This window comes from Plecotus auritus, assembly GCF_963455305.1.
Source record: "Plecotus auritus genome assembly, chromosome: 1".
NCBI lineage: Eukaryota > Metazoa > Chordata > Mammalia > Chiroptera > Vespertilionidae > Plecotus > Plecotus auritus.
In genome coordinates, this window is record NC_137770.1 from 33,849,249 (window position 1) to 33,871,535 (window position 22,287).

Here is a 22,287-nt window from a genome sequence, read left to right on the forward strand (position 1 = left end):
CCGCACTGAGCCCCAGTTCTAACTGCACTGGACCCCAGTTCCAGGTGAGCCCCTGGAGACCCACGCTCTTGTGGGGGGAGTCTGGACTCTCGGGCGGAGACTCGGGAGCCGGGGAAGGCAGAGGTCTGCGCGTGCGCGCAAGGGCAAGGCTGCCGGGAAGCCAAGACTGTCTGCTCCGCCCTGAGACTCCACCCCATCCAAGCAGAGCACAGAGGCTATTGCAATTTGGCAAGTCTAATCCTATAAGGCTGTCTCCAGCACCGAACTTCTCCCAGCATAGACACAGCTGATCCTCACAGCCAATTGGCCTGGAGGTCGATTCCTCCCAGTGATACCAACAACAATCAAGACTTAACTACAACAAGGCTGTACACACAGTCCACAAAGGGGTGCACCAAGAGTGTCCACCTCAGGTTAACTGGGGAGGCCGACCCACTGGGCCCTATAGGAAACCTAGCACACAAATTTACCCTACCAACTCAGGGAAGCAGTGAAAATGCGGCGTCAAAGAAACAGATCACAAATGAAAGAAATGGAGGAAAACAAACGACTGGATATAGAATTCAAAACCACGGTTATAAGGCTTTTCAAGAATATCCTAGAAAAGGCCGATAAATATAACGAGACCCTCGAAGATATGAAAAAGGACCAACTAGAAATTAAACATACACTGACTGAAATAAAAAATATTATACAGAGACCCAAAAACAGACTAGAGGAACACAAGAATCAAGTCAAAGAATTGAAATACAAAGAAGCAAAAAACACTCAACCAAAAAAGCAAAAAGCAAAAAAAAAAATCCAAAAAGTTGAAGATAGTGTAAGAAGACTCTGGGACAACTTCAAGCGTACCAACATCAGAATTATGGGGATGCCAGAAGAAGAGAGAGAGCAAGATACTGAAAACCTATTTGAAGAAATAATGACCGAAAACTTCCCCCACCTGGTGAAAGAAATAGACTTACAAGTCCAGGAAGCGCATAGAACCCCAAACAAAAGGAATCCAAAGAGGCCCACACCAAGACATATCATAATTAAAATGCCAAGAGCAAAAGACAAAGAGAGAATCTTAAAAGTAGCAAGAGAAAAACAGTTAGTTACCTACAAGGGAGCACCCATACGACTGTCAGCTGATTTCTCAACAGAAACTATGCAGGCCAGACGGGAGTGGCAAGAAATTTTCAATGTGATGAATAGCAAGAACCTACAACCAAGATTACTCTACCCAGCAAAGCTATCATTCAGAATTGAAGGTCAGATAAAGAGCTTCACAGATAAGAAAAAGCTAAAGGAGTTCATCACCACCAAACCAGTATTATATGAAATGCTGAAAGGTATTCTTAAAGAAGAGGAAGAAGAAAAAAGTAAAGATAAAAATTATGAACAACAAATACATATCTATCAACAAGTGAACCTAAAAATCAAATGAATTAAAAACCTGAGGAACAGAATAATCTGGTGAATATAATAGAATCAGGGGCATAGAAAGGGAGTGGACTGATAATTCTCAGGGGTAAAGAGGAATGGGGGGTTCATGAAGAGACTGGACAAAAATCATACACCTATGGATGAGGACAGTGGGGGGAAGGTAAGGGCAGAAGGTGGGGTGGGAACTGGGTGGAGGGGAGCTATGGGGGGAAAAAGGAGAAACAATTGTAATAATCTGAATAAAGATTTATTAAAATTAAATAAATAAATAAATAAATAAGTAAGTAAAAAAAAAAATAAAAAAAAAAAGTATTGCTTGGCTAGAGTGGCTCAGTTGGTTGAGTGTCAGTTCAATGGTTCAATTTCCGGTCAGAGCACATACCTCGGTTTTGGGTTTGATCCTCAGTTGGGGAGCATAAGGAAGGCAACTGATTATGTTCTTCTTCCTCTCTTTCTTTCCTCCCCCTCCCCGCCCCCTCTAGGCATATATTCAGGTAAAGTTAAAAAAAAAAAGTACTAATCGCAAAAGAAAAAATCAAAGTAATCACCAAAACATGCAACATCCTTTTCTTTTTGTCTACACCTCTGCCCATGTAGCCTGCCAGTGTATATAAAATCTGAATAACTTGGGTACTGAGACGACGTGAGCATTTTTAAATGTTTTGATTTGCATCGCAGAAGGTAAAGAAAAAAATCAGTTGAATATAAAAGACTTAGCATGACAGGCCTGAGACTGTGATGCTTAGAAAGGCCTGTCTGAAAGGCTGACCCTTGGCTGGTGTGTGGGAACCTGGATTCCAGGAGAGTTCCCACCATTTCCAAAACTGAAAGGAGGGGATCCCTGTGCCTAAACTGCTTAAACAATGTGCTTTATGCTGAACAGCTACTTTCCTTTTGAGAAGCACTAGGCAAAGGGTACCTAAATGACCAACCCCCAGTAAAACTGGGACCCCCACTTTAGGTGCGTTGTTCCAGTTCGCAGCTCAATGCTGGAGGGACTACGCCCGTCCTGCGTGACTCCAGTAGGAGAGGACTCTGGAAGCTGATGCCTTGTTTTTCCCAGGCTTCACCCCAGGAGCCTTTCCCTTTGCTGATTTTGCTTTGCAGTGTTTTGCTGTAATAAATCATAACCTTCAGTATATGCTGAGTTCTCCGAATCTTTATATTGAATCACCAAACCTACGGGTGGCTTTGGGGACCTTCAACACTTTAGTAAGTTTAGAAATTTAGCCTAGTAAGTTTAGAAATTTAGCCTAGTAAGTTTAGAAATTTAGCCTTTGGGACAGAATTAAAGGAAATAGTCCTAACAACTGCATAACATCTATAAGCTGATAGATCCTCCCTTCCCCCAACTGATGGACGGAGTATGACGTAAACTGCACCTACGGCCTGGACATTCCTGAGCACCTAACCAGGCACCTCATATGGACTGTACATTGAACCACCAATCAGCACCTGCCAAATACCCTAAGCCCCCGATTCCTAAGTACCTAAGTGCCTAATCATGTGCCTTATACGAAACCACCAATCAGCGCGTGCCAAGTACCCTAAGCCCCATCCCTTCCCATTCCTCCCCTCAAAAGGCGTGTTCACTCCTGCACCTGTGCTCTCTTCCTTTGCAAGGCAGCCCGGCAGGGTCCTTCTCCTCTAAAAAAGCCTGTGTCCTGGTCTCCGGCCTCTGTCTCATCTTTCACAAGCAAGATCTATAATTAAAGTCCTTTTAAAATGTTATCAAAATCCTCACTTTAAGGAAAACTGAGGGATAACTATTTAAAAAAAACAACACAACAACACCAGGCTAAATTGTGATGAACTCTCAACACTATACAGCTCTCAAATCCAAACTCAAAAAACAAAAAGCAGCTTCAATACAGAGATGCTAAAGCACGTCCACTCTCCTGGTCTCACATTTTATCTCCAATTTCCATGCTTCCGTTCCATCCCTAAGAAATGGACTCTTCTATTCCAGTTCCGTTCTCCTGTCTGCAAGAGAATCCTCGCAGGCAAGGCAGTTACCAACTGGGTGCAACAAAAGGCTGGCTAACAGCCCTGACAACAGATACTTTTCTTCTGCATAAACAGCAAAGGGCCCATCGGTCCTTCCCCATGGGCACAGGGCACAGGTCATGACCATGTTAAGGAAAGTGATATGGCTCTCTTGGGAGGAGGAGGAGGACAGCCTAAGGCATCTGATCCGTTTCAGAAACAGTGATACTGGCAATGTTACAAAAAAGGCCCCCAGCATAGTCACCAGAAGATTTAATCCCAAGAATTAGCTTTTCAAAAATTTTAAATAGCCTGAAATAAAGAAACTTTAGTTCAACACACACACACACACACACACACACACACACACACAGATAAAAAGTGTCTTGGGACAATTGGGGAAATGTTAAAATAAACTGGATATTAGATGATGTAGAATTATTTTTTATTTTCTTAGGTATGATGTTATTGTCCTTATGCAGAAGAATGCCATTCTTAGGAGATGCAGGCTTTATTAGTTAGGGGTGAAATGTCATAATGTCTTCATTTTACTTTCAAAGATTCAGAAAAACATTAGTCACCTACATATACACACATGTATACACACACACACTCACTGAAAAATTGTGTCCTGGCTAGATGATCCATTGCATTATCTCTATCTTTGTCCTTGACTAGGCTACTTCACAACTCTATAGAGGTAGAAGCTAACTTGTAGAAATGCAAATTGTATCTGGTAAAATGTAATTAATTATCACCCTACAGCTATTAAGCAGCTTTGCAGCCATTTGTAAATTCATTTCAGCATTCCTTATCTGACTGTAAATGTGTGGTATTTGGAGTTCTCTTCTAAACTAGTTGCAACATCTGACTAATTCCATGAGTAAAATAAAATCTTTGACATGTGTTGATTTTATATTTATATGAATCATGGTATTATCTTCTTTTAAAATTTATTTTTGACATTTTATATGAAGGAGGGAGATTAGTGAAGAGTAAACAGATGCTGCCAATTTTTCTGTATATTTAAAAAACTTTAATAATAAAAATGGGAGGAAATTATTAAGAATCAGCCCTAACCGGTTTGGCTCAGTGGATAGAGCGTCGGCCTGTGGACTGAACGGTCACAGGTTCGATTCTGGTCAAGAGCATGTACCTTGGTTGTGGGCACATCCCCAGTAGGAGGTATGCAGGAGGCAGCTGATGGATGTTTCTCTCTCAACCATGTTTCTAGCTCTCTATCCCTCTCCTCTCCCTTCCTCTCTGTAAAAAATCAGTAAAATATATTTTCTAAAAAAGAATCAAAACAAAACACTCAATACCCAGATGACACCATGACTACTTATCCAGGTATAAGAATGATTTTTGAAAAGTTAAATATATATGCATCCACATATTCGATGCATTTTCATATATATAGTAGACAAGTAAACTGTAGCAGGTTAGTAAGATGCTAGGAGAATTCTTTGACAAAGTGGAAACTGAGACAGATAGCTAAATAAGGCTGAGTGGTTAGCAGCCAGCTAACGAACTGCAAGATCTTATCTTCCCTAACAAAGGACACTTAGGAGCAAATAGCTTACACTTTCCAGACATTGCAGGGGCAGACACCCCTGGGTCCCTTTCCTGTGACATTCTTTGAAAGTGAAACTGACCAGAGAATGACCCTGATCCCTCATATTGATGCATCAGCATATCAAAAGACACACCTAGAAAACTAATGAATATTCTGATTGAGACCTCCCCTAAAATTCCCACCTTTAGAAAACAGATAAAAACCTTTAAGACAAAGGATCCACTGCTCACTCTTCATTAGGCACTACCTAGCCCTCCCTTCTTTTCTCAGCTGTGTATCTTGCTTGCTTTCTCCTAAGCTCTAAGAGTACCAACGAGACTTGCAGCCCGGGAAGCAGTGGGCAGGGGCAGCTAACCCCCTGAACCTGTCTCCAAGGGCCCTCCTTTTGCCTCTGTAACTTGTTTCCTGAGAACACACAGCCCAGCTGGCTCACTTCTGCTTCCGTGACTTTCTTTCTAAAGGGTGAAGGCAGCCTCGCCTGGGCGCCTCCTGTTGCTATGATCTTGCCTTTCGCTGTCCCAGCTTTAATAAACATACTCTCAGAATCACCTGGACTCACACCATAAAATCTTTCCTGCATGAAGTCAAGAACCCACCTCAGTCCTGGTCTCTGTCTGGTGACAAAACCAGTTAGAATGTTCCTGGCAATTTAAAAAGTAAATATTCTACAATAAGACCCTGACAGAGTCTCGCCTTGACCAAACATTAGTCAGGCTCCTCTGAATGTGTTAACGTAAAAACATTCAAACCTGTAAAGAATTTTTATGAGTTTATTTGAGCCAAACTGTTGACAATTGCTGGTGTGAGAATAAACAAGTCATCTTTTCTGTCAAAGAACAGTTTCGACAGTCCCCACTTTGGACCGCATGACTTGGCAGCCACCATGTTGGCCGCATGGCTTGCAGCTCCCCTGGGGGCCACCATCTTGAAACAGCAAAGGCCAACCCCTCCCTTTGAATTAGCCCATCGGGAAAGACTGTGCGCCTGAGCTCCAATCAAGAGCAAAGGACAGGTCATGTGCGTAAGGGATTATAAACCCAAGCAGCCCACCTGCTCGGTGTGCACGTGCTTCCAGGCCGTGTGTGTGTGTGTGTGTGTGTGTGTGTGTGTGTGTGTGTGTGTGTGTGTGTACCCTTCTACGTAGAAGTAAAGATGTGTGCCTTGCTGCCTGGCTCCCGCCGTGTGTGTGTGTGTGTGTGTGTGTGTGTGTGTGTGTGTGTGTGTACCCTTCTACGTAGAAGTAAAGATGTGTGCCTTGCTGCCTGGCTCCCGAGTATGTTTTGTGTTCTACCAGGAGCCCTGACTTGGGGGGCTTGCCTTATTTCTAACACTGGGAAGCAGAATCTCAACAGATTGGGATAATGCTCCAGAGAATGGCGGTTTTTTGCCTATTTTATACATTACAATCAAAGGAGGAGACAGACGTAGATGAGTTACAGGAAACCCACTGGTGACAGATCAGAGAGGCAGGAGAAAGCAAAGTGGTGAGGTGGGGGTGGGCGGAACCTCTGGGATTGGATAAGAAGTAAAATGATAGACTCATACTTCTTTCACTTAGGTGGGACAGGATAGTTAATAGTCAACAATTAACATGATAACAATAACAATGAAGGAATTTATGGACTCTGTCCTGGCACTAGGGCAGTGGTCGGCAAACTGCGGCTCGCGAGCCACAGGTGGCTCGAGAGCCGCGGTTGGCCGCTCTGTTGACTAATGAGTTTGCCGACTGCACTAGGGCATTTGGTTGTGCCCTGAGGGATCCGGAAAAAAGGGAAGTTACAAGTTACCCTGACATTTCAAGGATACGTTATCTTAGATGCAAAAAGACAACAGGCTCAGTTTGGGTAAAGATTGACCTTGTCAGGGAAGATAACTGCCTAGGACATGACTACCCACCATAACTGCTTTTAGTTGAAGTTTTAATGTCAGACCATCCTTGTGGTTACTTTAAGTCTTAGAGTTTGCAAGACTGCCATGCAGGCCTTCCCTGAGCTTCTGAGGTTAGCATGTGGCCCCTTTCATCCACTTCACATCCACCGGCAGAATGACTAAAACTGAAAAACATAGACTATTAAGTAAGTGTTGTTGGTTGAAAAATTACCTTCTTACTTCATACCCTAAAAAAATAAATTCCAGGATGATTAAACCTGAACATGAAAAGTTGAGTCAGATCACTCAAAAAGCATGGGAGAATATCTTTATATTCTTGAGATAGAAAAAGTTTTCTTCAAAAAGCCCAAGCTATAAGGAAAAAGACAAATAAGACCATAGACATAAGCAAGCTTAAAGACAAACAAGAAAGAGCCCAGGAGACGATATTTGGAACATTGCTAAAGCCACTTTGGACGGCAATATGGTAGCAGGCAATAACGCTGGGAGGGCACAGACCCTGCAACACAGCCATTCCACCTCTCAGGTAGAGACAGACCTGGAGAAACACCTACACGTGTGCACAAGAAGGTATATGTAAAGATGCTCACGGCAATCCTGTAACTACCTGCAAAACTTACATGCAACCCAAATGTCCATCAACAGGGACAATATGGATAAAATATACTATACGTTACTATACTATATTATACTACGCTATACTACACGACATCTAGGTCATCCGTCTAACTACTATAATATATAGTATATACTAACTATGGTATACTACATATACTATTGAAGCAGAGCAGAAAATGCCACCCCAAAATGTGTCACTTCTGTTAGGGACAGAAATAGAATATTGAGGACTAGCTATAATTATAATAGTAGTAAATATTAATCATGCTCTGTTAACCGTGATGGTCCTTTCTGGTTAGAGAAAGCACATTCTAACCTGGCTGAGAGTCGTATGCCCTGGGACACGGGCACTAACATCGGAATGCAGTCCATCCTCCTTTTCTGAGAAATGCCTAGATTAACAACCTTGTTGCTGGAACAATCTGGTCCCAGAAGCACCTGGAGGCACCCGCCCTCACAGCCAGCATTGCCTGTAACCAGTAACCATTACACCGTGCCTACTTTCCCATGCCTGTAACTCCTACTTTCCCATGTAATCTTTGTCCTTCTACCCAATATAAGCAGCTGACTTATGGAGAGGGGCAGAGCAGATTTTTGTGGATGACCTGCTGCTCTCCGTACTGCCAGCGGTATTGGAATAAACGCTCATATATGGTTCAACCCTCTCTCCGCTGAATTGGCTCAAGTAGTGATAGGCAGTCCGGACCCATTGATTGTCCAGTTTCAGAAAGTTTAAAAAAATTATTCTTCCTCAACCATATACTTTTCCCAACACCATATAGCAATGTAAAAAAAAAAAAAAATTCTATATTTCAGTAGAAAACTATGCATTGTCTATAGTACAACCTTCTGGGCTGTCTGCTTCTAGCCCTATTCATTGTCTCTGAACTATTTAGACCTCTATGTAAATTTAGGAGATTGAGTACAAGCAAACTCTATCTGGTCCCTTAAGTTTTGATTTGATTGACTTTCCTCTCAAAAGCCACGGTGGAGAAAACAGTTTTGTACCATTTGCAAGTCAGTTTCTTTAGTCCACATAAATTTGCATTTTGACTTTTTCTTTGAACTGGTCATAACATCTGCGTGGTTCCCTCATATATGAGTAAATTAAAAAATTTAAGACATTCATTTTAATCTGTATAAGTTATGATTTTATCTTTTCCTTCAAGTTATCTTTATCAGTACCTGAATAGGATGAACTAGATGTATAAACATCAATTTGGATAAAGATGAAAAACATTAAATAGAAAAAGGCAAAATGACAGTGTGACAATTTAAGCAAATTTCTAAAAACAGCACATAAATACAGAGCTTATGGATGCATATAAGGATTTAAAATGAAGAAGTAGAAGTATATACACTCAATTCAGGATAGATATTGCTTCTACAGAGGGTGAGGGGCAAACTGAACTAGGAGGGAGTTAAAGGAGACTAGCTATATTTGTGATTGTTTTCCTTCAAACAAATAACCAGAAGCAAGCAAACAAACAAAAACACCCTAACAACTGCTAATTTTAGGTTATAGGCATTTGTATTTTTTGTTAACTATAAATTTCTTTTTAAAAAAATATTAAACAGATTGCAGAACCTCACAGGGAAGGAAGGCAAGGGAGGGTGGATGGATGGGAAGTGATCAACCAAAAAAACCTGTACATATACATATACATATACATATACATATACATGTATATGTATAACCCATGGACACAGACAATAGGGTGGTGGAGGCCTAGGGCAGGGGGTGGGGGCAGGCTAGATGGGATCAATGGGGGAAGAAAGGGGACATATGTAATATTTTCAACAATAAAGAGTTAAAAATTAAAAAAAAAATTAGAAAGTGCTTTGCTTTGTGATGCCTTATCACCCAATCTTCCCCACACCCTGCATAGATTGGCAGGCCACAACACACAAGAAACTGTGTTCTGAAAGTTCATTGGTAAGTCAGTTATTTAGACCTTGTTTTCCCATTAAAACAATGTTATACCTAACAGGTTCCCAGGCCAGCCCTCCTAAACCTGTTTAATGTATAACATAACAGTGAATACTAATAGTACACCTCTCATTTTCTCCAGTTATGAGGCAACAGGTCACTTAGCACAGGGCAAAGAGAGAACACAATGGTTCAGAGTTCCAGTCTACCCGCTTGTTGGAAGTTTACCCTGCTTTTAACAGGACACAGGCTAGGCAGACAGAATGTCCCTCTCCATACCAGGAAGTAGAGAACAAATCAATGGAGAAGACTCGACTTAAATCTGCATAACAAACCTCACTAAACTCTTGTTCACCAGACTTTCCCTGTTCCCTTCTCATAACTTATCACCCCTACCTAGAAGCCCCAAGCCCTTTTCCTTTGTTTTACCCTAAAACAGTATAAAATCCCAAGTTCTAACCACACCTTTGGGTTGCTCATGGATGGGTGCCGACATGTGTTCTTAGGTATTACATATGTTAAATTTCTGTGTTTTTTTCTGGTTAAACTTCTTTGGCTAGTCTGATTTACAGGGCCTCAGCTGGAGAACCTGAAATTGGTAGAAGAAAAGATTTTTTCCCCTGGTCTACTATCTTATATAATAAAAGGCTAATATGCAAATCGATCGAACAGCAGAATGACCGGTCACTATGATGCACAATGACCACCAGGGGCAGACGCTCGATGCAGCAGCAGTGCTAAGGATGTCCGACTGCCAACTTAGGCCCGCTCCCCACCGGCAGTCGGACATCCCCCAAGGGCTCCCAGACTGTGAGAGGGTGCAGGCCGGGCTGAGAGACCCCTCCCCGGAGTGCACAAATCTCGTGCACTGGGCCTCTAGTATATTTATATCTATATGTGCCCATATATACTAGTATTTAAGATATAAATATAAACTAATACATTACATATCAGTATGTGTACATATCTATACACATGATAGAAACTAATGTTTATTAGTTTGTGTTTTTCAATGATGGACAGCCCTGTTTAAAGGATACCTCATGGAACTTTCTAGAAATCCAATCAATAGAACCACAAAATAATTTCCATTCATAGGTGAGTCATAAAAACCAACTAATGCCTTTCTCTGTCACAGATTCTACCTAAAGCAATCTCATGATGCACCAACTTTGACATCATGGACCATCACTTCCCTATATCTCCCCCTCTCCCCCTGAGGAGGACCCTTCCAGAGAGCAGATTTACTGCCTGAGACTCATACTAATTCTGAAGATTCGGTAAAAGAATCATTAATAGGTGAAATATAAGGCAAGGATTCTTCCCTATAAAAAATTATCTCACCAGAGGCGGGGGGCAGGGGGACAGTGGGGGGTTGACTGGAGGCGGGTAAAGGGGGGGAGGATGGGAGATATCTGTAATAATGTCAACAATAAATTTTTTAAAAAGAAAAAAAATACCTCTCAGAAAAAAACAAGTCACTTTATAAGCAATCCTTCCAAAGGAACTCTTGCTGTGGTGAGTTCTTTCAATTCTTTATCTTAAATACAAAGTGCCGGTTGGGGTTGACACATCAGCCTAAAATAAGGTCTGGTTTTGACTACTTATAGAGCTAAACTGATGATATCAGCAAAAGAATGCAAATTAAACACAGACTTTGTAGTATTCCTGGGCTATGAACCCACACTTCCACATGCAAGTTGCCATTGTAAGATTTTCAAGGTTACTTTAAAAAGTAACAGCATAGCTAAGTCGTGGTGACCACATGTGTACACAGACTGGACACATTGTAAGAAAATGCTAATTGTAACTTGTAGTAAAATAGTCAATGATAGTATCTTACCCATACTCACAAGGGCTGAATCTCAAAAAACTGAAAGTGTGGTCTGGACAAGCATATTAGCTGATCCAAAAGGTGGCTCCAGTAACGATAAAAATACTAAGGTCAACTATGGATGTGAGGAGTTTGAAGAAAAAAATATTATGAACAAGAGGAGGAGGAAAAAACATATTTCTAAATTAGTGTGATTTTATAGAGTATATGTGATTATAGATATATGTACCTAAATTTAAAATGTAAATTTTGCTCCCCCCTCCCCAGAAAAAGGAAATTTTACTTTAAGTAGGCATTTTATTTGTTTGTCTACATACCTAAAAGTACATGTTTTTTCAACTTGGCCAAAAAATACTTTGGGGTACATTTTAATATGGAAAATGGGGGAAATTTTGATGTTTGAAATTGCCTTACAGTGGGCAGTATGGTATATGCTGAATTTAATAAAATTGACTCACAGAGCTAGGCTACTGACTACTTAACCAAGCAGAGCTCTCTCTTCTCTTCTATTCAATGCACACAAAAACTGGTAAGTTTGATCATATTTAGTGGTTTGTCCCACCCCCAGTCAATAACCTTTTGGAGACTCTAACTTGAAACAAGTCAACCGCAGGAGTTCAGGATTCATTCTTGGATCCCACGCTCTTCCTCCAGGAATTGCAGGGGTGCAATGCCCCTCACTTCAAGCCAGCTCTTCAGCCTGGCCCTCCATCGGGACCCACCCCCAGCAGCCCCCACAGCCTGACCTCATTTCCTCCCACAGCCCACTTCACCCTCCATTCATTCCTGGTGAGTCTTCCTTCACAAGGGCTCCTTCCACTGGAAGGGCTCTCCCACCCCCAACCCCATCCTTTACAACCCAACCCAGTCCCAGGAAAGGAAGGTGTCCTAATGGTCTCAGCCCACACAGACTGGCTTCCACTCCTGGAAGTCCTCATGCAATGCAGTCATAATTTAGCACTGAATTACATGCGTTTGTAAGCTATTCGGTGATTGCTTCAGGCATATTTTCCCCCCTTCTCAGAGAAAAGAATTCTGAGGGCAGGGACTAAAACTAAGAATTCTTCTAGAGTCCCCTCCGAGCTCACTGTCACGTCACTGAAGGTTGTCTAACGACATCATGCCATTTCAGGTGGAGGATGCTTTTGCCCCTGTTCAAAGGCAAGCTATGAGGAAAAATACCACAAGAGTAGTACCTTCACCCCTCGCTGCTTCTGGCAAGCCTGCTACCGCTGAGACTGTACCAGTTTAACCCACTGACCTGAACCGCAGCGTGTTTGCAATGGGGTGACTGCAGGTGGCACAAAAAGGAAGGCAACCACTAACAACACAGCCCCATCGTGCTTTCTGGAGTTATACAAGGTGCTCCAAGCATCAAGTCCATCAGTAAAACACTTGTCAAGGTGGAGACCTTCAAAAATTACCCAGGACATGACCTAAGACTCTCTAATACCACTGTTCCACTACCACAGCCCTGAGTTTAGCAGCCATCATCTGTCACCCGCAGTATTGCAATAGCCTCCTAACTGGTTTCCCGGCACCCTCTCCGCCTCACAATCTATTTCTTAACAGTGGCCTAAATGAGCCTGGTGAAATGCTAGTCAGAGTGTGTCAAAACCCTCCAATCGTGGATCAGTTGGGTAGGAAACAGATGGCCCATTCAAAGTGGGTGCTTTGAGGAGAGTTTATAAAGGAAGGTGTTACAAAGACATGGGCAGGTGTAGGGAAACCACAGAGGAGGGTGCAGTGCTTGGGGGCTGGTGACACAGGGGTGCTTGATCCCCTCCTAGGCCAGGTGTGAAGAGAAGGAGATGGACACAGGGAGCTCCGTGGAGAAGGCACCTGATAGGAGGTGTGACCTTAAGTCTAGAGATACAGCTCCTGCAGTCCTGTAGGAAGGGAATGAATATGCTGATCTCATTCTTCTCCCTCTCGGTCATCCCCTATCCATGCTCCCCACGGCCCAATACAACCAGAAGCCATAAAGCAAGGGAGCCTGCCAATGCAGGCCCACCTCCTGGGAACATCGACAGAGCAGGGGGGGGGGGGGGGAAGGGTAGAGTGAATCTGGGGAAGCTAATACCCATATACCCCATAGCTTGTGCCCTCACATATTTGAGTTTTCAGCCAAAATGTCATATCATCAGAGGCTTTCTCTTGTCATCTTATATAAAAACCACCCCTGCTTCCACCCTATCCACTCCTGGCACACTCTATCTCCCCTATCCTGCTTTATTTTCCCCCACAGCATTTCTCTCTAACACAGTGGTCGGCAAACTGCGGCTCTGTTGACTAATGAGTTTGCCGACCACTGACCTAGACTCTCGATTCCAATAATTACAGGCTGTTGTTGTTCCTTGTGATTAAGCCCCTATCCCAGTGGTCGGCAAACTCATTAGTCAACAGAGCGGCAAACCGCGGCTCTAACATATCTAATAAATGATAGATGATAGGTAGGTAGGTAGACAGTTTTCCCTTTTTTAATTGATTGCCTCCTGGTCTAGAACAAAAGTCTCATAATGCCATCAACTTGACCCCTTTTGTTCACTGCCTTATGTCCAGTGTCTAGAACAGTGCCTGACACATAGAAGGCACTCAAGTATTTGTTGACTAAATTAAAATGAATAAATAAAACAGAAGGAATCATAACTAAGGGCTCTTTCCACGACTTATAGGTTTAACTCCTATTATCAAATTGTCATTTAACAAATAAAGTCTCCTGGTAACCAGATAGAAAGCAGGTGACAAGCATTTGGTGTTTTTTTTTTTTTTAAGCATTTATTTTTATTGGCAATGGCGCAAAATTGAGTAAATCCCTATGAATAAATGGTTCCGCCAAAACCAAAAGAATAGCAGTAGTATATTCTGTAAACAACTCCTCCTAGCAAGGTTGGTATTTATTAATATATCATTATTAATCTACCAACCTAGTATTCCTCTAAGCCTCAGCTTTCTCATCTGTAAAATGTGTAAGGATTGAATGATACAATGTGTGGAGAGCCTTAAGCACAGTGCTGGGATGCCATGAATGGACATTATGATGATGATGAAAACATTGAGGCAGCCATGAAAATGAGATACTATATTATCTTCCCACTATCTAGAATTGTTTATCTTAGACTTTTAAAGTGTGAGCTGGAAAATGACATAGAAAGGAAACAAAATATTTCTTTTCCATCTACCTCACAGTTGGGCCTACACTGGAAAGACACCCTGCAGTACCTATGTTCCGTATCAGAACCCGGTTTCCACTCCTGGCGCAGGCCTTGGCCCGCCCTTCTGCAGACCAGAACCTTGTTATATCTATTTTTGCATCACTCATTTATGCTTAGGTAGTTAGAATATAGGCACTGGTGTTTTCCTTAGGAACTAAGCAGGGGCACTCTACTGAAAAAAAAAAGTATAGAAAAAGAAAAAGAGCAGATCAGTAAGGCTCCTGATAATGTTCCTTTTTGACTTACCTCTCTAACCATGGAAGTCTCTGTTCTGGCCTCTAAATATACAGACCAATTTCTATTCCCTTTTCTCTATTAGCATTCTACTCACAGCCTTATGTGCTGTGTCAATTCAGTTAACTACATAAAAGGTGATGCAAAAGTTTTAGGTCAAATACAAAGAAAAAGGCTTGATCTAAACTCAAAAATTCATCACTTATAAATACTGCAAAGACGCTATAGGTTTTACATTGATGAGAGAGTTCTTTGCCATCTTTGGCAAAGGAGTTCTGAAAAGGACACACTGGTGGACCTAGAGTCAAAAGATAAGGGTTTCCTTTTCTACCCTAAAATCCATGAAGCATAAGTCTCCAGTTACAATATTCTCTCTGCTACTATGTGTAGTAATTGTGTAGTCAAGCCTTTGTTTTTATTAACTTATAATTGTACTTATAGCCATAATATAGAATATGAAACTATCACTACTAATTTTGCCTTAATGGGGGCTTCCACCTTCAGATATGAAAGTCAAAGCAGGTCCCTACCAGGTTAAGCCTGGAGGCTGCACTTTCTATGAGACCTATTTTAGTAAGCAGCCTGATGCTTATTTGTAAGTGCTGCAAAGAATCATCCGGACCACTTCTCCTAGTGACAGATGGGCAAACATGTTCACAATTACTTGGAACAGTTGGGGGGAAAAAAAAGAAAAACAAAACTACAGTTCACTACTCATTCCTAAAACACTTCTCAAAGCGATAGGTCCCATCCTACTTCAAGGACTCAGTGAATGGCGAGTAGTTAAAATGTATACTTTTATTGTAAACACTTTCCAAACTATATTGTTTTCCTGTCTGTCTTCCCCAAGCAGGCTGTGACATGCTCACGGTCGGGCGCTGTTTTATTTCTTTGTATTTCCAGCGTTTAACATTGTGTCCAAGACACTGCTGGTGCTCAAATGATTGAATGACTACAATGCCCACCCGCGAGGCAGGCCCCAAGCCTGGCACTGGAGGCGGAAATTAAACAGATCGTGAAATGACATGACCTAAGCCTGGCCGTTTCTCTTCCACTCTATGTCCCCCAAGTACAAGTAGGGTGGGGAGATTGCACTATCCATCCCAGAACCTCCAGAAGTCCAGAATGGAGTGGGCTGTCTGACCCACCCGGGCTGCTTCTGACCTCCAAGCACAGAACATGATTCTCTCCGCTTCCTAAGGCAGAGGGGACCCAGGGACTGTCCTTTCCTCCAAGCCCAATCCTGACAACGACCCCACCCCACAAACGCTTCACTCCCCAGCCCAAGCCCTGGCGCCCGGAGGTCCCCAGAAGAGAGGCTCCGCGCTGCACTCTGGGAACTGTAGTTCCGCGATAAGTTCCGCACACGGGCGGCCCAGCGGATGGGACTCCCACTCCCAGAAGCCCCCGCGCGGGCGCCTCGCCTAGTCCTGTCATCTCACCTGTTCTATGGACGTGACTGTTTCCACCGAGTCGTCCTGCAACCGCTCCCTCGCGTGCTCGGGCCTCAGACTGTACAGCGGCTCTGACCAGACAGGGGAGGAAGATGGAGGGCTGTAGTAGGTGAAGGAACTCGGAGAAGCCATGATCAGGAGAGCAGCGGGCGGTGTATAGGACTCAGCTTCGTCCAACAACAGCGCGCATTGAAACTCGAGCGGGTTAAGGCGCTACGGAGAGCGGATGGAGTCAAAAAGGTTTTGACCGCGAGTCTTTCTCCTCCTACCTACAAATCTTCAGGGAGTGAGTTACTGAGATGCTGCCGCCCCCCATTGGTCAGAGTTGCCCCTGCAAGAGGCTCAGCTTCCTGGAGCTCAAGGAAGGAAGGATGTGTAACATCTGAATTTCCTTTCAGATGAATGGTGTAAGATGCCTTGGTTCGTCATGCAAAAAAATACACACACACTTCATTCAACATCACTTAATTGCTAATGATAAACGGCAGTAGTTAATAGGCTCGAATGTCCAAGAACCCAGTGATTGTAACTTTGAAAGCATTTCTGACAGCTCTCCTGAATGCCTCAGTCACACTATTACTAATAGAATTGTTGTGTACCTTTGGGTATGTGACAGCCGCCCAGGAGAAGCCAACAGCTCAGTACTCGGTGATGAAGGGAAGGGGCATTGAAAATTTCTCCTATTCCCTTGGGGATTGCAGTGCAGGAAGAACTAAAATGCAGTTGAAGGCACAAGTGAAACAACCAAGGCAATATTCGTTCATTTGTTTATCATGTGTGTGTTTTTAAGAATAATTTATTGATTTTTAGAGAGAGGAGAAGGAAGAGGGAAACATCAGTGTGAGAGTAAATCTAGTGACTGCCTCTTGCACGCCCCCTAGTGGGGATTGAGCCAACCTCTTGGTGCATAGGACGCCCAGCCAGCTAAGCAACACTGACCAGGGCTATTTATCAGTTTTTGTAGAGCACCTATGTCAGGCACTGTGCTAGGCCCTAGCAATACAAAAGTGAATGAAACAAACAAGGTCCCTGCCCTTGGAAACCTTACAGTCGCAGGGGTCCTCAAACTTTTTAAACAGGGGCCAGTTCACTGTCCCTCAGACTGTTGGAGGGCCGGACTTTAGTTTTTAAAAAAAACTATGAACAAATTCCTATGCGCACTGCGGGCCCGGGACCAGTCGGGTGCTAAGCAGGACAGGCAGTGGCACCCGGCGGGCCGGATAAATGTCCTCGGCGGGCCGCATGTGGCCCACGGGCCGTAGTTTGAAGACGCCTGGTCTAGTGGAATAGACAGAATTAAGTGAATGAACACAGTAAATATATGAAGACTTGTGATACATGGTATTAAGGAAAACAGGGTCTCTGATAGAAATTAAAGTGGGAGGTGACTAATTGGATTGGGCCAAGTCTCTTCAAGTAAGTGACATCTGAAGGATGACAAAAAGCCATCCATGTGAACAATATGGGGAAGAGCTCAAAGGAAGGAATAGCAAGTTTGAGAGAACACGACAGATATACATATGTATGTTTATATTAATTCTGATATTTAATCTGAAAGTATTAAGAATAAAAAAAAACTTACTGAATGGGGTTAAGTTAAAAAACACCCTGCTGACTGGAGTTAAATAATTTAACCCCATTGATATTAGGAAACTCCTGCTACTTTTGGACAAGCAATAGAAGAGAATCTTTCAGGCCTACATCAAAAGGACTACACCAAAACTATAATACCAGGAAGTTATACTATTCAGAGCACAGAGGGTTTGTTGAGGGGAATGGGGTGTATGGGAGAAGGTAAGATGATAGCAGACTTTCCACATAGACAGGGACACAAGCTCAACTTCCTGCTCAGGGCATTTTACTCTGTTCTCACTCATTTCCAAGTCACATGTCTAAGACCCAGAGAATGGCGGTGTGATATTTCACAACCAGCCATTCCCCCATTCTTTTTTTTTCCCACTTCAATAAATCTTTATTGTTCAGATTATTACAATTGTTCCTCTTTTTTCCCCCCATAGCTCCCCTCCACCCGGTTCCCACCCCACCCTCTTCCCTTACCCACCCCCCACACTGTCCTCATCCATAGGTGTACGATTTTTGTCCAGTCTCTTCCCACATTCCCCACACCCCTTTCCCCCTGAGAATTGTCAGTCCACTCCCTTTCTATGCCCCTGATTCTATTATATTCACCAGTTTATTCTGTTCAACAGATTTTTTATTCACTTGATTTTTAGATTCACTTGTTGATAGATATGTTATTTGTTGTTCATAATTTTTATCTTTACCTTTTTATTCTTCTTCTTCCTCTTCTTAAAGAATACCTTTCAGCATTTCATATAATACTGGTTTGGTGGGGATGAACTCCTTTAGCTTTTTCTTATCTGTGAAGCTCTTTATCTGACCTTCAATTCTGAATGATAGCTTTGCTGGGTAGAGTAATCTTGGTTGTAGGTTCTTGCTATTCATCACATTGAAAATTTCTTGCCACGCCCGTCTGGCCGACATAGTTTCTGTTGAGAAATCAGCTGACAGTCGTATGGGTGCTCCCTTGTAGGTAACTAACTGTTTTTCTCTTGCTGCTTTTAATATTCTCTCTTTGTCTTTTGCTCTTGGCATTTTAATTATGTTGTGCCTTGGTGTGGTCCTCTTAGGATTCCTTTTGTTTGGGGTTCTGTGCACTTCCTGGACTTGTAAGTCTATTTCTTTCACCAGGTGGGGGAAATTTTCTGTCATTATTTCTTCAAATAGGTTTTCAATATCTTGCTCTCTCTCTTCTTCTGGCACCCCCATAATTCGGATGTTGGTACGCTTGAAGTTGTCCCAGAGGCTCCTTACACTATCTTCATATTTTTGGATTCTTTTTTCTTTTTGCTTTTCCAGTTGGGTGTTTTTTTGCTTCTTTGTATTTCAAATCTTTGACTTGATTCTTGCGTTCCTCTAGTCTGCTGTTGGATCTCTGTATATTATTTTTTATTTCAGTCAGTGTATGCTTAATTTCTAGTTGGTCCTTTTTCATATCCTCGAGGTTCTCACTAAATGTATCGGCCTTTTCTAGAAAATTCTTGAAAAACCTTATAACCGTGGTTTTGAACTCTATATCCAGTCGTTTGCTTTCCTCCATTTCTTTCATTTGTGACCTGTTTCTTTGTCTCTGCATTTTGGCTGCTTCCCTGAGTTGATAGAGTGGCTTTGTTTGCTAGGTGTCCTATAGGGCCCAGTGGCTCAGCCTCCCCAGTTACCTGAGGTGGACACTCTTGGTGCACCCCTTTGTGGGCTGTGTGCACAGTCTTGTTGTAGTTAAGCCTTGATTGTTGTTGGTATCACTGGGAGGAATTGACCTCCAGGCCAATTGGCTGTGAGGATCAGCTGTGTCTACGATGGGAGAACTTCTGTGCTGGAGACACCCTTATGAGGCAAGACTTGCTTCAGTAGGGCTTTGGTGCTCACTGAGTCTGCCCCTGAGTGTGTCCCTTATGGATCTGAGGAGTTCTAATCTGGATGGTCCCACTCTGACCCCTGGGTACACTGGCTCTTGGATCTCCAAGGAGCTGCTAATTTAGCCTCTGCCTGAGGCCACCCAGCAGGATCTACAGAGAGAGCTGCAGATTCCTCTTCTTTGTTTGGGTTTTGGAGGTGCCCAGATGAGGCCCAGCTGTGAAGCAATGCAAGCTGCTGTGGGGTCTTGGGCCTTCTTTTGGATGTTCTGGGTCTTACTGACTCAGCTGCAGTTTGTTAGGTAAGTTTAGTTTGCAAAGGACCAGGCCATTCATATGCAAAAGCCTCTTCACACAGCTTGGATGGGGCAGAGTCTCAGGGCGGAGCAAACAGCAATGGCTTCCCCTCAGCCCTGCCCTAAGAGGTCCCCGGGTCTCAGTGTCCCTTGGTAATCGCTGCAAGCACCTCTGAGAGAAAGCCGCCCTTGCGTTCCGCCCGCTGCCAAACAGTCCAGTTTCTCCCCGTATGAGTCTGGGTCCCCAGAGTCTCACCCGGAACTGGAGTTCAGAGCAGTCGGGAGCTTTTGTCTCCCTCCCGCTTGAAAAAGACAGCCACGTGCTCAGTTGCCAGCCCTCTCCGCGCGCGCCTCTGTACCTCTGCCTTTACTTCCGCAGCTCCTCTGAGTCTCAGTGTTTTTTTCTTTCCTTCTAGTTGTAGAATTTCCATTTAGCCAGCCTTCCTGTGGTTCTGGATGATGTCCGTTTTGTCTTTTAGTGGTAGTTTTGAAGTTGTTGTGCGAGGCAGCAGTTCAGGTGTTTACCTATGCTGCCATCTTGGTTTCTTCTGCATTCCCCCATTCTTAGTCTCTGGTGTCAAATAGAAAGATTCTAAGGATGAGGCCAGGATGGCCTAAAGGCCTCAGGCATATAAACACTATCACCATATCTACTGTGGTGGAGGAAGAAACTCCTGGTTTTTTCAGCTGGTCTGATAATTAAATTGAGACAGATTAACAAAAGAAAATGACCAAGTTTGATTACATATGTACACATGGGAACCTCACATATGTAAGAGAGTCAGAGACAATTAAAATGGGGCACGCATGGCATTTTGAACAAAGTTTGAGGTAAGGCACCTTGGGGCTTCAAAGGGTCATTACAGGAAAATAAGAAGAGCAGATGTTCAGTAATTCATTGTTTTCCCTGCCATATAGATAGTGTTGTTTTTAAAGGTCATCTCTGATAATGTCTTATTATGAGCAAGGCCCCTAATCCAAATTCTTCTAGGAAGTTAAGGGAGCGGCGGGCAGAAGTTTCTCTTGAGCCCAGAGGGTCTCAGTTGACCTTAGCTCAAAATAACCCTCCTAAAACAGAGGCATATCTGGGGATGACTCCTTCTGAAACCCTATACCATTTTAGTGGTATTGTTGCCAAGTTAAGTCCTGGAGGTGGCAAGGTGTTACTAAATCTGAGAATAAGTGAGACTGTGTGGGTTAGGATCACCGATATACACTATACTTCCCTCTGTATTGGCGACTGACTATCTTTCCCTTAGTTCTGTTTTAGGAAAAAAACTGTCTGATAAAGGTCCAGGACATATCTAAGGATTCAGCCTTCTTTGTAAAGAGTTGCTTTGCTGGCTAGAAATTTAAATTGAACTATTGAAAGAGTAGCTGGAAGCGTTTTGTAACACATTGTTACATCTATTACAGGTGTGCCTAAAGCAGTTGCAAATTGTATTCAAGAAATAGAAATCCATTAATGAAATGCAGTGGGGTCTGAAAGATATTAATAGGGGCATGGCAAGAGTCACCTGCAGTATAATGTCTGTTCATTTAGTAAATATTTATTGAGTACCCATTATGTGCTGGGCCCTGAGCTAAGTGCTGAACAAGCCAGACACAGTCTCAGCTCTTATGAGTCTCATGATTTACCAGGAAAAAAAATAGACATTAAACAATCATTACAGAACTATTTCATTGAGGGAAATAGCATGAGGGAGAAAGAAGCACAGGATGTTGTGAGATTGCATAACAGAGGACAGTGAAAGTAATCTGAAAGACCAGTAAAGACTGGTATGAGGAAACAAGTTAACCAACCCAACCCAGGGTGACAGGTTATCCTGATATAGGAAACCCAGTGACTACCAAAAATCAGGTGAAACAAGGAATGAAAGATATGAGGAATTTGTACTCTATGTAGCATCAAGAAGATTGTTCAACCTTGGATCAACAGTGGCCCACCAGTTGTCCTTCTTCTGGGTTTAATAAAGCCATTTGTTCAAGAAGCAGAAGGAACCCTGGCTGGGTAGCTCAGTTGGTTGGGGCATCAAACAAAACAATTGGGCATGTGTCAACCGATAGTCCACGGTTGCAGGTTTGATCCCTGGTCAGGGCACATATAAGAATCAGCTAATGAATGCATAAATAAGTGGAACAACAAATCAATGTTTCTCTTTCTCTCTCTCATCTGTCTTTCCCTTCCTCTCTCTCTCTAAAAGATCAATAAATAAATAAAAATATTTTTTTTTGCCCTAGCCAGTTTGGCTCAGTGGCTAGAGCACCGTCCTGTGGACTGAAGGGTCCCGGATTTGATTCCAGCCAAGGGCATGCCCAGGTTGTGGGCTCAGAGCATGCAGGAGGCAGCCGATCACTGGTTCTCTCTCATCAATGATGTTTCTATCTCTCT

At 43.0% G+C, this 22,287-nt stretch overlaps 1 protein-coding gene across 2 annotated transcripts in view; it reads right to left on the reverse strand.

Moving 5' to 3' along the window:
• LOC308256226 (protein farnesyltransferase subunit beta) overlaps positions 1–22,287 on the reverse strand; it is an 80,314-nt gene that overhangs the window by 45,522 nt on the left and 12,505 nt on the right. Inside the window, exon 1 of one of the 2 annotated variants that reach the window (XM_080684320.1) lies at positions 16,154–16,383. The exons of the other annotated variant lie outside the window; for it this stretch is intronic. Within the exon in view, the coding sequence (XP_080540446.1) occupies positions 16,154–16,297 (144 nt within the window). The 5' untranslated portion in view covers positions 16,298–16,383. Of the gene's footprint in view, positions 1–16,153; positions 16,384–22,287 lie in introns of those variants that run through there. 2 annotated transcript variants of the gene reach the window in all.